At 45.5% G+C, this 13,554-nt stretch overlaps 1 protein-coding gene across 50 annotated transcripts in view; it reads left to right on the top strand.

Moving 5' to 3' along the window:
- The window catches only part of LOC138513982 (mucin-19), a 1,848,798-nt gene that overhangs the window by 98,227 nt on the left and 1,737,017 nt on the right, over positions 1–13,554 (top strand). For all 50 annotated transcript variants that reach the window (XM_069629210.1, XM_069629207.1, XM_069629194.1 and 47 more), the window contains exons 8-9: positions 732–758; positions 2,356–2,373. In XM_069629210.1, coding sequence (XP_069485311.1) covers positions 732–758; positions 2,356–2,373 — 45 coding nt within the window. The remainder of the gene's footprint in view (positions 1–731; positions 759–2,355; positions 2,374–13,554) is intronic.

Genomic DNA, 13,554 nt, shown 5'->3' with positions numbered 1-13,554 from the left:
GATGTAGATGAAGTGGGGTGCAGGGGAGAATATTTGAATGCTTCCTTTTCGTTTGGAAAACCCATCTAGATTTGTTCCATCATCTGATGGTCAAAACCCAGACCTTCGTGAAGGGAATTTCAAGGTCTGCAACTTGTCTACGTTTATAGAAAATTGTTACCAAACTATTGCAACGCACAATTGGTTATTAGGATGTTTTTAACAGAATAAATAAATTGCAAATTTCTGAGGGATGAGGAACACGTGTAAAGTGTTGGTATAAGGGACCTGCCCCAACGCGTCAGCGTGCCACAACAGTGCAGCACGATTGAGAACATCCATGCTGCGTGCTTAAAGACATCTCAAAGGACTATCAAAAGTACTTAAGAACAAGGGTTATCAGTACTTGGGCAACGGAAAGCTGGGAAGTGGACTAGACCATGAAATGGCCATGCAGGAGATAGACCACTTGAGATTTTAGGGATCATGACCAGACGGTGTTTTAGCTTGCTGTTAACGTGATCTAGCTAAGAGGTGGGACTGTGTTTATTTTCTATTAGTGGGGGCTGGGTGCTCCGAACATGAATCCTCTGTGTGTGCTGATATGTCCTATATTGAGCCTTTGATTGGGAATAATGATCTTATTTGGTTGTTTTGTGTGATTTAATGTAAAAATAATGAAGAAGTTTCTTTAAAATCCAACATCGTAAGGTAATACTATCAGTAAAAATATCTGATTTCCATTTTTATAGGTGAACACCATGGACCAGGCAAAGCTGGTAAGTAAAGAGTACTTGTTTTGTTTTGTTCTATCACCATAACCTGTCTGAGTCCCGAGAAACCATAAGTCACCACCGTGCAAGGTCACAGTAATAGATTTTGGCTCTGGGTTCCTGGCACTAGATTATTAAGAGGAACCAACATGCCTCTGCTTCAGAAAGATGGGAAGGGCCCCACTTGTGCCTTGCGCCAAATGAATTCTGACCATGGCAACCTGTGTGCACACAGTGGGAAATAAGGCAAACTAACTGAGCGCTCAGAATCCAGAATTTAGGCTACGAGGCTCCCTACGTAGCAAGGCTTTTTTTCCCTCTCCTGGTCCAGAACCCCTCCAACCCCATGTCAATTTCCAATATTATGTACAATAATTAACTTTTTTTCGTGTACAATGCCTTCAAAATGATTTGCTCATGTGGTGCATCCTCTTTTAGAGACATTGGCTAGTCTGGAATATCTTCCTGAGCAATACAACAGATTGACAATGAAACGTGCCAACATCATTGACTGTTCCATAGTCCATCTTGCAGGGATGCTGCTCCCTAAACTGAAAAGTCTTCTTGAAGAGAGGAAAACAGCTATAGAGCCATCTACGACCACAGTAGTATGTTGCACAGCCCTGAAAATATATGATTCTCTGAAGGACTAGAGACAGGGGGCCCAATTTCAATCGAATGGCGCCATTGTAAAACACTTTTGTAAATCAGGCCCAAGAACTACAGAGCAAACAAATGTGGTAGCTGCAAAATCACATCAGCCCTGAATAAATATTATCAATTGTCCTGTCCCTGGGGTGCTTTTGTTCTTTTGTGGGTTAGCAATGCCAAGATCATATTTTAGGGCCCTTAAAGTGTTTGCCATCAGATATGGATCAATTGATGCATGCAGAGTGTGCATTTACTTAAAGTAAAGAAAAGATTTCGGGGATTTATACCTGAAAGATTTGTTTAATTGTCCAAATTCCTTCAAAGTCATGGAATGTTAGATATTTGGAAAAAATCATGGAACAAATGGAAAATGTAGAAAAAGGAAGATAAAATATCATTTCTCAGATGTCCTCTTAATCTTTCGCCACAACTCCATTCTAGCAATGCCTTGCACTGTCTGGCATGTGTCTCTGTGGCCGTTAAATATAACATATATTCTTATTTGCTGCATTACAAGATCAAATAGAACTAGAATAGAGAGACTAGTCTATACGTATTTAGAACACCACTTAGGTATTGGAGAATGTATTAACAATGTTGTAGCATCAAACCCTATAAAACTAATTTGAAGTCGGTTTAGTGATTAGAAAATTAAGCTGAGGTTTATTTTATTTTGTACATTTAAGATTGGAAACATGCAATCCCTTCTTTTTGGCATTGAATAAGTATCATATTCTGAATAATGTTTATAGCATTGCGGTTGGCCACAGAGGAAAGATCAAGATTTTACTTCACATTGTTTTGGCCATTTCCTGAGATGGCTTTGCTTTTCTGAAAGGGTAGTGACTTTCATTGTTATACATCTGTCTCATTCTGAAAGCACAGAATTAATGGCAATAATACGAATTTCCAGAAAATAATGTCTAAAAATCTCCTCAATCTTCTCTTCTAGGCGGACATGCAGGGTCCGGTAAGTAGTTTTGAGTTGTGTTTCTTTCTTTTCTATTCTATTCTCATGAAATGTGGTCTAATATTTCTTGGGGCCAAGGAACAGAAAATGTATGGCGAGACAGGCATATAGGCTTGTGGGGGCAGTAAGGGGTTCTGACAAAGTGCTGGAAAATACCTGTGTGGCCATGTTCTCTCTGCCTGCTGTTTACAGTTACACAGGACTGACAGGACAGAAATGTTTGTCAGGCAAAGGCCTGACTACTGGCAGGACAGAAATGTTTCTGTCAGTCAAGGGGAAGGCTGTCTACTGACTGGACACAAATGTTTCAGCCAGGCTAGGGTAAGCTGTCTGGAGGAACAATCTATGTACTCCCTGCAGGTCTCGGATATCTGCGAACCATGCCACTATGTAAAAGCCTGCTTTTAGGCCTGTTGAAATGCAGTCTAAAACTGGGCCCTGCTTGATCCTTAGCATTGATGTGGTATATGGAGCCTTCAGTGATGGAATAGGGCACCTTAGTAGAATTGGGCATGTATGCATGGTGATGCCACCCTGTCTGATTGCTGTGCTCTGGGTGGTGTCAGGCAGAGGTTACTACTGAAGGACCCTCTGCTTTACATTGACCACTATATTTCAAAGGAAAATGGAAAAGGGGTTTGTACGATGACCTGCTGAAAATAAGTTAAAATTTGAAATTGAATAGGAATGCTGCATGTTTCCCTGAATCTAGAGCAAAACCGGAATCTTCGCTCTCTTTGTCTACAATTTCTTTTAAAGGTAAATGGATAGATTCTATTCTGCTCCATGGTAAGGACACACCATGACAAAAAGATGCACATACTACAAATTATCAAGCTGTCTATATTTCCAAAATATGAATCTTGCCATAATAAACAAATAACACTATCAGGCAGATCTCCTTCTGAGTAGTATTTGTCTCAACCTAGGCAGTATAAAATATAATTTCTCTGCCTAAGCAATTGGTATATTGAATTGTTTAGTCCAATTACTATTTGGAAGATTTCTTTCCATCTGCCGCAGCAGGAAAAATGAGAATTGTGGGCAAAGGAGCGGAGGTGTGTCTACACTTCCCTTCACTTGGAATGGCCTTCTTTGAATCCCTTGCCAAGGATGGCCTGGGAACTTAAGACACACACAGTTTGGTTGTCAACTTTTATGTTCTGGAGCTCCACTCAAATGAAGCCTGGGGTTACACCGGGTAGAGGCTGCCCTGATTCTGGATGGTATTTGCCCTGGTTGCACCCACAGCCACTGTAATTCAAAATGCCAGTTCATGCAGAATATCCACAATTACTCCCAGTCCACCCACCTCGTCATAGACTCCTGCCTTCCAGGCAGAATGCCAAAATGTTGCGTAAAATTGAAAATTGTACCCTACTCCGCAGGCAAGCATAATGCTGGGCCCCTCCCTCAGTCCCTCCCTTCTGCTTGTGTTTTTCCCACTTCCGAAAGGAGGCCGATCTTTCCCAGTAGGGATGGAAGTAAGGACTGTAACAAGATGGGTGGACCAGGAGTAATGATGATGTCCCTGTATAATCTGGCATTACCTTTCACCAACCCTAGTCTCTCCATAATCCTTACTAATGAAGATGTAGGAAGCAGTTTGACACTGAAATACTGCAGGTCATAATTATTTCAAGTACTTCATAGTACTGAGTGAGGGGCCTGGGATCCAAATTATCTGACAGTGAGCCCCCCACAGCTATGAGATGGTGTTGGATGAATATGCACAGGCTTGCCTACCTCACAGTATTGCAGATTTCCCTGGTGGAGACACCATGAGCCTCTGCCCAAGAAAGCAGCCATGCACTTGTTGAACATGCCTCGTCCATGACTGGTAGATGCATGTTGGTTTCCTTGCATGCCATGGAATTTGGCATGCAAATCCAACCGACTCAAATTCATAATTAATGTTTGCGTCCCTTCATGAGCGCTCATGTGCCCTGAAGAAAGCAATCATCTTGAGGAGTGATGCTGAGCGCTCCTTTTATATGTGTAAGGGTCTAGATACACCCAACATGTGGAGCAGCCTCCCCTGCTGAGGGGATTTAGGTAGACATTCGGAAGCACTGCATCTTAGCCTGCTTGGAACTCGGCACACATCTTTGTGGCAAAACCAGGATGTGTTCTGATCACTACCATATTAGGTCAGAAGCAGAGAAAGGCATTTTATTAATTTATTCAATTCTTCTAACGCGCCAAATGCCCATAGGCCTGAAGGTGCACCAAGATGGTGCCCGGTTCAATATACCTAGAAGGTACGATGCCTGTAGGTCAGACATGTGTCTTTTCGGCCAGGCAAATATATGTGTCGTAAATTGTTACTTGGACAATAACCATTCTCCCCTTGCTTTTTTATGTATGCCTTTGTCACTTGATTATACATGCCAAGCAGAATCCTCCTGTTGCACAATATGGGCCTGAAATGTAGCCTGACCCTAAAGACTGCTGTGAGCTCCCACCATTTTCACAACCTCAACTTCTTGTTGCGTTACCAAAGCGCCTGTGCTGTACCATCCTGGAGCAAGTTTCATCACCTTTTTGATCCATTGTGAGGATTATGGGGTATTCTGGGGCTACCTCGTATCCTTCTGTAGGTTTTCTGTGTATCTCTACAGATGTAGCTGTGCGGCAGACAGATAGCTACCTGTTGTAATAGCCCAAAGTCGGTAATCAATGGCTCACTAGATGGTTCACTACTTCCTCCAGGTGTAATCTGGCCCACAGGACTGTGGCCCTGCATGCCAACATGTCTTCCTGTAGGCACAGCCTACAGCCTAGCCGATTCTTGTGTTGCAGTTAAGATTTTTACTACATGTTGCTGGATCTGCTGGATTCTTTGCTACGGCAAGGACTCTTGACCACACAGTGTATCAAAGAAGAAATCTATAAGTTGCAGCCTCACACATGCTGTACCTAAATGACGAGGAGACAGAGATCCTCCTTGTTGGCTCCCAATCTGTCCTTAATAAACTGGACAATTCCTACAGTTCATTCTCTGTCGAGGGATTCAAGTTGTCAGTATCGAGCAAGACCTTGGCGTCCTGCTTGATGTCACTCTTTCCCTGACACGACAGTTCAGGGCCATCGCCTCCTCAGATGCATATACCGCAAAACTACTTAACGCAAGCAGACTGCTTCTCTCTGCTGAGAGTTGCCTCCACATCGCCTGGGTGCGTATTAGCTTGAGGATTCACTACTGTAACTGCCTCCATGCAGGTTCATCCAGCTGAAATATGAACAAATAACAAGTAATACAAAACAATGCCATCAGAGCTGCACTTAACATCCCGAAGTGTGAGCATATATTTGGTGACAGAAAACAGGCTCGCTGGCTCCGGGTTAGAGAGTGCATCATCTTCAAAACTCTAACCATTACCCACAAATGCATAAACAATGTGGCCCTGGCCTATCTGTCACACAGTTTTGACAAACAGCAGCCTACCATACCCACCCGCTTCATGAACACCCACAAACTAAACACTCCAATGTACAATCTAAAGAAAGCAGGTGGCTGAAGCTTCACAGTAATGGCCTGTACAATTTGGAATATGCTGCCCCCGATGTTAAGAGCAGAACGATCCTATTGGACATTTAGGAAACACCTCAAAACACAAAGGGCCCCCTACCATCCTAAGACTGCACAACATCTACCTTCCACTGATCATTTACTGTCTGTAACTAAGCTATATAACCTGTAACCAGTGCCTTGATGCCTAAGTGCTTAACGCGCTTTACAAATGCCTGGAATTTTGAGCCGTCAATTTGAATTCTATGGAGTAGCCATCTGATAGGATTTTCCTCACCCAGGATTCTGAAACATTCCAATCAGGCCTCCTTGAACAAGAGCAGATGTCCTCCAACAGGAGCTCCTTCAGGCACCCCAGAATAGTAATTATTTATTGTTTACTGGCGTAGCTGAGGGTGGTGTTGCATGTGGCTTTTATCTAGTAAAGGTACCTCTTCCAAGACCTTGAAAAACACCTCTTACTGGAAGACTGATTGGCGGCAGTGGACCATTCTGCCCTGGAGATCTAGACATGGGGCAACATCTGCCCTGGTAAGAGAGGGTATGCTCACTATCCTTAAATTATTTTTCTAGGGAGAAATATATTTGTGATCAGAAACGATTGGGGCCTAGGAACAGTAGTTTTGGGAGGTCCACTTTGCAAGCTGCACCCTTCTTCTTGTTCCAGAGCCAGAGGTGATGCCCATCTGCAACTGAAGAACTCCCACAGGCTTCTGCAAGCTTCAGATTATCATAAGTAATATCAGACATGCATTGAAATGGTTCCCCATCATCTCAGGCAATGGCTAGATGTTAGCTCCCTCCTGATATGCAGTGCAGAGGGATTAAATATCTAGTATCAGGGATTGTGCCACATAACTTGAATTGGCCCCAGCCATGAAAATCAAGTCAATTGTGGAATACACTCCGTTCAGATCCCCATCAATCTTCCTATAAACCAATTCTGCTGGGATTGTCCCATCAGTAGCAAGCATGTTGTGGCCAATACAACCCCTAATTGGTCATTCAGAGTGACATTGCTTGAGTACTTGCTGTCAAACTCTTGCAGCGGGTAGAGTTCTAACAGGTACCTTGTAAAAGACGGCATCTCTGTATCCTTGAATTCCTTAATTAGGACATGCTCCATCTCTTCATGAAAAGGAAGACTCGCCAAAGCCTTATTCTAAAATTGCTTGAATTTCTTCCCTGGTGGTGTAGGGTGGGGAACCCTAGTTTGAGGTGAATTAGGTCAAGGACTGCCTTCAGATCCCCTCGCCTGATGTATTTTCCTGTGAACAACCATAATCAAATCATTCACCATCTCTGGATTGCCCAGGGTCCAGTTTCAGGCTGTGCCTTTGCCAACTTCAAGGTGCCACAAATGTGGGTTTGTCACCACAGGAGACCCATAAACGCTAGCTTATGCCTCCTGCTTTGCTATTACCACAGACATTCATTTTGGTATAGGGAAGAAACTGCCGTCTTCCAAGTGATTCACCCTCCCACATCTGCAGGTCCATGGTGCTCAATTTAATATGATTAAAGCAGCTTTGTGGCAAATCATTCATTATGTGAGGGACCTGAGTGTTCCATGAAGGTTCTTGGGTGACTCATTGCAAGGAGCACTGTGTGCTACGCGCCCGCGTCAACTAGATTGACCAATAAGTCAGCTTGCGTGAGGCTCATAGAGTGGTGTCCAGGAATAAGTGACTTCCTGAGTGGCGCGTGAGTCACAAGAGATCCAGTGAGTGCCACATGAGACACCATACCTGGCTAGGCACTGCAATACCACATCCCTGCAGGGTGCAGCTAAGTGGATTCTAAATTCTTTTGTGTCCACCACAGTGAGACCTGAGGGAGCCCCTACTTGCAATGTTGTACAGCTCTGCAACAGCGCAACCTCATCCACCGCAGCGGAAAGACCTGTCCAATTGCCCACCAAGGAGCATGGAAATGGAGAGAGACCCACCACTGGCAACAGCACAGCTGAGGGTAAAAGAGGAGGAGGGAAAAGGAGATAACTGTGCACCCTAGAACTTGTAGCAGCCTGCTCCCAGCAACTTTGTTAGTTCTCTTTATGAGGCTGAAGAAACGCACACACTGATAGACATTAGGCAGTAAGGTAACATTTTCATTTGTAAACAACTTTGTTGGTGTTCTGTCAGGAAGGCGGGAGCCTTCCTTACTAAGAGCTGTGACAAGACTAGGATAGACCAAGGTAATGGATAAAATCAGTGCCTTAAGTGGGCCGCGGCCAGCCGGGGCGAGTCCCCGACAGTCTCCAAAAAGTGGGGCTGAGCCTGGGCCCTGCTGGGGCCTCCCGGTCCCACCATGCCATGGTGGGAACATTATCACGCCACGGCCGCAGCCGCGATGTGAGCTGCACCCTCCATGATCAAGTCAGGCAGCTGTGACTGACAGAAGTGCCAGCCAGCCACAGCATTACGCAAACTGCACCTTCTACGCTGTGGCTGGCTGGCACTTCTGTCAGTCAAAGCTGTAGAAAACGTGTCGGTCCACAAACCAACTTCCTATCGTGACCCCTCACAAGAGGGGAAGTTGCTGCAGTCCCAGGCTGATCTGATAAATGATTGGGGTGTGTGAATAGCTCCAGGCACCAGGAAATCACGTATCCAGTCTCGGGCTTCAATTCACTTGCATTCTGGGAATTGCAGTCATGCTTAACGTCACCCAGTGATGTCTTTGCCGAAGAACCAGACGCTCTGAAGGTAGCCGGATTTAAAGCCCCTGGGGCCAAGGGCACCACTCAGGTTTTTGTTATGAGTGGAACGGGGGCTATCCAGAGGGCGCATTCAATGGAAAAGTTAAAGAGATCAGACCAGACTTTTTGAAACACTTCTTTTAACTTTAATATTTCTGATATCTGCTACCGGTTTCCGAATTGAGCACCAGTTAGCCTTTGCTGCAAGGTATCTTAAAATGAATCTACCGCTACTAACATTGAAACTATCCCACGCGATGCAGAACGGCACCACCCAACTGCTTTCAGAGCGGAACCGCAAGATCTTGCCCAAGTAAAAGAAAGCTTTGTGTATGGCGAACATAAATCAGCACGTTTTAAGAAAGAGGTTGCAGGAGAAACCCTCTGTTTAAACAAATGTTCTAATGCATTCTGGTGAGGGAAGCCTTGATTAATACCCATGAGACAATGAAAATGTACTACCACTTTGAAAGCCAGATCTGAACTTTGTTTTTTGGGGCGAGGAGGGTTAATTGCCTCTCAGGTGTTTTCTGTTCAGCTCTCCATCTCACTGAACCAGCCATGATCACTAGTTTTCTTTAACGATCCTGATTTTTTTAATAAGCCTCACTCACATACTGTTGGTATTTGTAGGCCTGTTTGCAGAATTGTAAAGATATGCTGGGGCACAACCGGCTCAGACCCCATCGCCATCAAATATGGAGTGCCACAAGCTCCCACCCTCACAATCCTTCACAATTCATCACTGCCATCTGACATTGCCATTACTTGTGTCCCCTGATGCGGCCTAACCTTTCTGTAATTCATTTGCAGCTTCCTGGAATCCTCCCCTTCCATGGGTTCCTCATCTCCACATCACCTGGCTGTTACATCTATGTTGAGCCCCAGTGCTCCTGATCGCCGTAGGTCTACCACTACTGCCCTATGTTACAGCCTAATAGGGCCCTCCATCCGGCACTGCCCTTATATCTGACTTCCTAGGAACTTTTTCCTGTAACGTCCCACCTGCCTCTCCATAAGGGTCTCCCTGGACGCCTTCACTATTTCCCTACAAATTCAGCTGCCTTTCTGCCAATATAAGCTAATGTTAAATCTGGCTGTGTAGATCTTGATGCTTTACGTCATCTGCTGCATTTGGCCCACTCACTTTTAAATTGATTCTGCTTGTTATAATCTCTGCTGACCTTACCAAATGGCTGCATTTTGCCTGTTTGTTTCAAAAATCTTACCTAGCTGTGGAGATCTTTGGATTTCTTCTTAACTGCTGCATGTTGCTTTATGTCCTAATTGCAACTAGAATCCTGGTCTCTCTGCCCCACTTCTTCAACTTAATGCTGGCATTCTGAAAGTATATAGGATTCTGAATCAAATGCTCCTGCTCTTCTAATCAACATAGCTGTCTGAATCCTCATTTCACTGCCTACACAGTCTTTTCTCTGTTCTTACCCTAATTGGTCCCTTTTTGGTTGTCTTTTCATTCTGCAGCATGATTGTTTAAATTCTGTGACCATGTCTAGGTATTTAAACTGCAAGCATTTCCTGCCTATATTAACCTCTAACCTAGGCATAATCATATGCTGTTGCCCTGGTTGATTTGCTGTTATTCCTCACTTTGTGTGTACTTCAAATCTAGGAATTTTTCCATTTTGGGTGCCCTGCTGATTGGCTGCATTTTCCTTTGTTTAAAGTACCTGCCTCTTCTGTACCTGCTTGGCTGCTAGGCCGCCTGTGAGTTTGTACATGTCGCGTTCCTTCCATTTCTCTCACTTGGGCTTCCGCCACTCCCCAGCAAACCTATGGTGCTCTACTTTTCCACTATCTACTCTAACTGTTATTCTATCTCCTATCCTCCCTCTCTTTTGAAGCCTGCAAGACAAAATTTAAGAAACACCACCTGGCCTTTAACCCTGGCCTACCGATTGCAGATACTTACGTGGGTGCCGTTTCAATCACTGACATTCTTTTTACTGTCCCTTCTCCTGACCTTTGGACTTCCCCATTTGGTCTCTGTCTTTTCGCCTTTCTCTTCCTCACCCATTAATAGTGGAACCAGATGGGAAGGGCTCTTGGCACGCTTCACATCATCTAGGTGCATCATTAATATCTATCTGAATCGCACTATCATGACCCAGGGCTCTCTGCCCAATCTCCTACTTCTTCATAGGTGCCTCCCGTCTATCATTAACTTCCCTTCTCTCTTTCCTCTCTCCTCTCTGCCACACCTCTGGTCCTATAGTCCCCAATGATCGTGGTACCCCGCCCCCGTACCCCTCCTAGGAAGACCTTCAATGGTGGTAACCAGATTCACTTAGATACCCTTTACGCTCGCTCTGCTGTCAAACTCTCCTCCGATATCTGTTACCTCCTTCAAGACCTTGATGTCCTCACACTAATTGAGATGTAGTTCAAGGCCAGCTCCGTCACTGCTTTTGACATTCTTCTCCCTGATTGTTACAAGACCCTCTCCAATCCCAGGCCAAACCGATCTGGGGGCGGAGTGACCCTTGTTTTCCCTGAATGGGTCCTTGCTATTATTATACCCACTCAATCTGACTCTTCCTTTGAAGGCCTCGTTTGTAGGCTCAGTGCCTCTCCTCCCCTCTCCCTCATTATCACCACTGTCTCCTCTTTCCTCTCAGAATGGGCCAACTCCTCCTCTTCTCTACTATCCTCCTCCTCCAAGCTTTTCCTCCTCAGAGACTTCAACATTCATCTTGACTCTTCTGATGCAGCCTCTGTATACTTCCGCAATCTCTGTGACTCTCTTTCCCCCACAATTCTTCCCTCTGGTCCAATGCACTCAGCCAGACACACCTTGGACACGATTATTGCTGCAGACATCCCTATCACCAACCCTCTCACTACACCTTTATCCTGGTCCAATCATGCTCTGCTCTCCTACCACCTGGAGCTCTCGGGCCCCTGGCTATGCCTCAGCCCGGTTATGGGTTAAAGTTTCGACTCAAAAGGGTCGAATGATGAAAGGGTCGAGTCAATTCGACTGAAAAAAAGGATCACTTTTTTAAATTTTTTTATTTTTGGAGGGGGGGGCCCGAACTCCTGTTTTTGGTGTAAAAACACCTTTTTTAACCTGTACTAAATAAAAAAGAAATATATATACATTTAAAAAAATGTTGATCCTTTTGTTTTCGGTCGAATGCACTCTCACCTTTGGCATTCGATCCTTTTGATTTCGTAACTTTAACTAGACACCCCTCAGCCCCCACTGCCAGCCTCCTTCTCCATCATGCACTCAATGAAGCGAGTGTCAGCCACTGCATTTGTTGCCACCTTCATTCCTCCTACTACCCCTACTATTGACTCTCATTCTGACTCAGCTGTTGCTAACCTGAATCTCTCCATCTCCAATGCCCTGGACATTCTTGCCCCTACCATGAGGATACGCATAAACCTGCCTCCAAGTGCAATTCCTGGTGTGACTCTGACCTGGCTGCTCCGAAACGCAAGTGCAGAGTTGCTGAGCGGAAATGACAGGCCTCATGCACATCCTCTGACAAACTGGCCTGCTGCCTGCTCCAAAGGCAATACCGACTTTCCATTCACTCTAAGAAGAGGGCCCATGTCTAAGCCTGCATCTCAGGGCCCACCAATAACACAGCAGAACTTTTCAAAATCTGTAAGGAACTTGCCAATCCTACTGCTGTTCCCTCCTTGCTTCCGGCCACCTAAGCCCTCTGTACCGCACTGGCCTCCCGCTTCACCACCACAACTCAGGACATCCTGTCCTCTCTCCTCTTCTCCCCTCCCCCCTAATGCCTCCCTTAGCCACTCTCTCTCCTTTCCCCTTACTCTCCTCTTTCTCTCCCATTGCACCGGATGAGGTCTCTAAAGTGGTCCGCTCTATGAAAGTCTCCTCCATACAGGTGCTCCCCTACTCTTCCAGAACCATCAAGGAAAGCATCTCCTCTCTCGCCCCTGCCTTGGCTGATTTCTATAATCACTCTTTGGACACAGGCTCATTTCCACTAACTACCCCTCAAGCACTACCTCATGCACCCTCTCCTAAAATAAGTTGTCTGCTGACCCTTCCATCACCCCTTTCCTGGGCAAACTCTTGGAGATGTTGGTCATTCGCCACACTGAATCTGTTGGCTGCCTCCACGAGCCCCAGTCTGGCTACAAAGCATGCAAAGGCACAGAAACTGCGCTACCGAACACCGGTGATTACCTGTTCTCAAATCTTGATTCCAACTACCCCTCCTTTCTCATCCTCCTTGATATTTCCTCCGCCTTTGACACAGTTATGCATGCCACCCTCATAAATAGTCTCCGTAATACACTCGGTATCATGGACCAGGCACTGGCCTGGCTGACCTCCTTCCTACCTAACAATCCTTCCTAGGTGCAACTGGACCCTTTCCTCTTCTCCACCTCTCACTCTACCTGCGGCATCCCTCAGGGCTCTATCCTATTGCCGTGGTTGTTCAACATTTACCTTGCCCCTTTGGTCCACTTGATTTCCACCTTCTACCCTCGTTTCTAGTGTTATGCTGATGACACACAGCTCTCCTTGAAGCACCCCTCTTCTTCCTTCCCTTCTTCCTCTCTCATATCTGACTGCCTGACGACTTGTCAGGCATGGTGTATGGCCATTGAACTCTGCATTAATGCCAGTAAGACAGATATCCTCCTCATTGGGACACCTGCACACTCTTTCCCTCCCACTCTCCAGTCACCCTTCTTGGGCTGCCCCCTCACCTTTGTATGAGGCTAAATACCTTGGGGTGATTTTCGACTCCTCTTTATTCTTCTCTTCTCACATCTCGGACCTTGCCAAGAAGGCACACTATCAGGTTCACCTCCTGTGTGGCATTCTACCTTTCCTCACCTTCCCCCAGAAATGCAATGTGTCTAGAGCTCTGGTAATTTCTAGGCTTGATTACTGCAACAGCCTCTTCCTCAATCTTCCTGCATCTTCTCTTCACCC

Source organism: Ambystoma mexicanum, chromosome 12 (genome assembly GCF_040938575.1).
Source record: "Ambystoma mexicanum isolate Mex_15411 chromosome 12, UKY_AmexF1_1, whole genome shotgun sequence".
Taxonomy (NCBI): domain Eukaryota; kingdom Metazoa; phylum Chordata; class Amphibia; order Caudata; family Ambystomatidae; genus Ambystoma; species Ambystoma mexicanum.
This window is presented reverse-complemented; position numbering and strand designations above follow the sequence as displayed.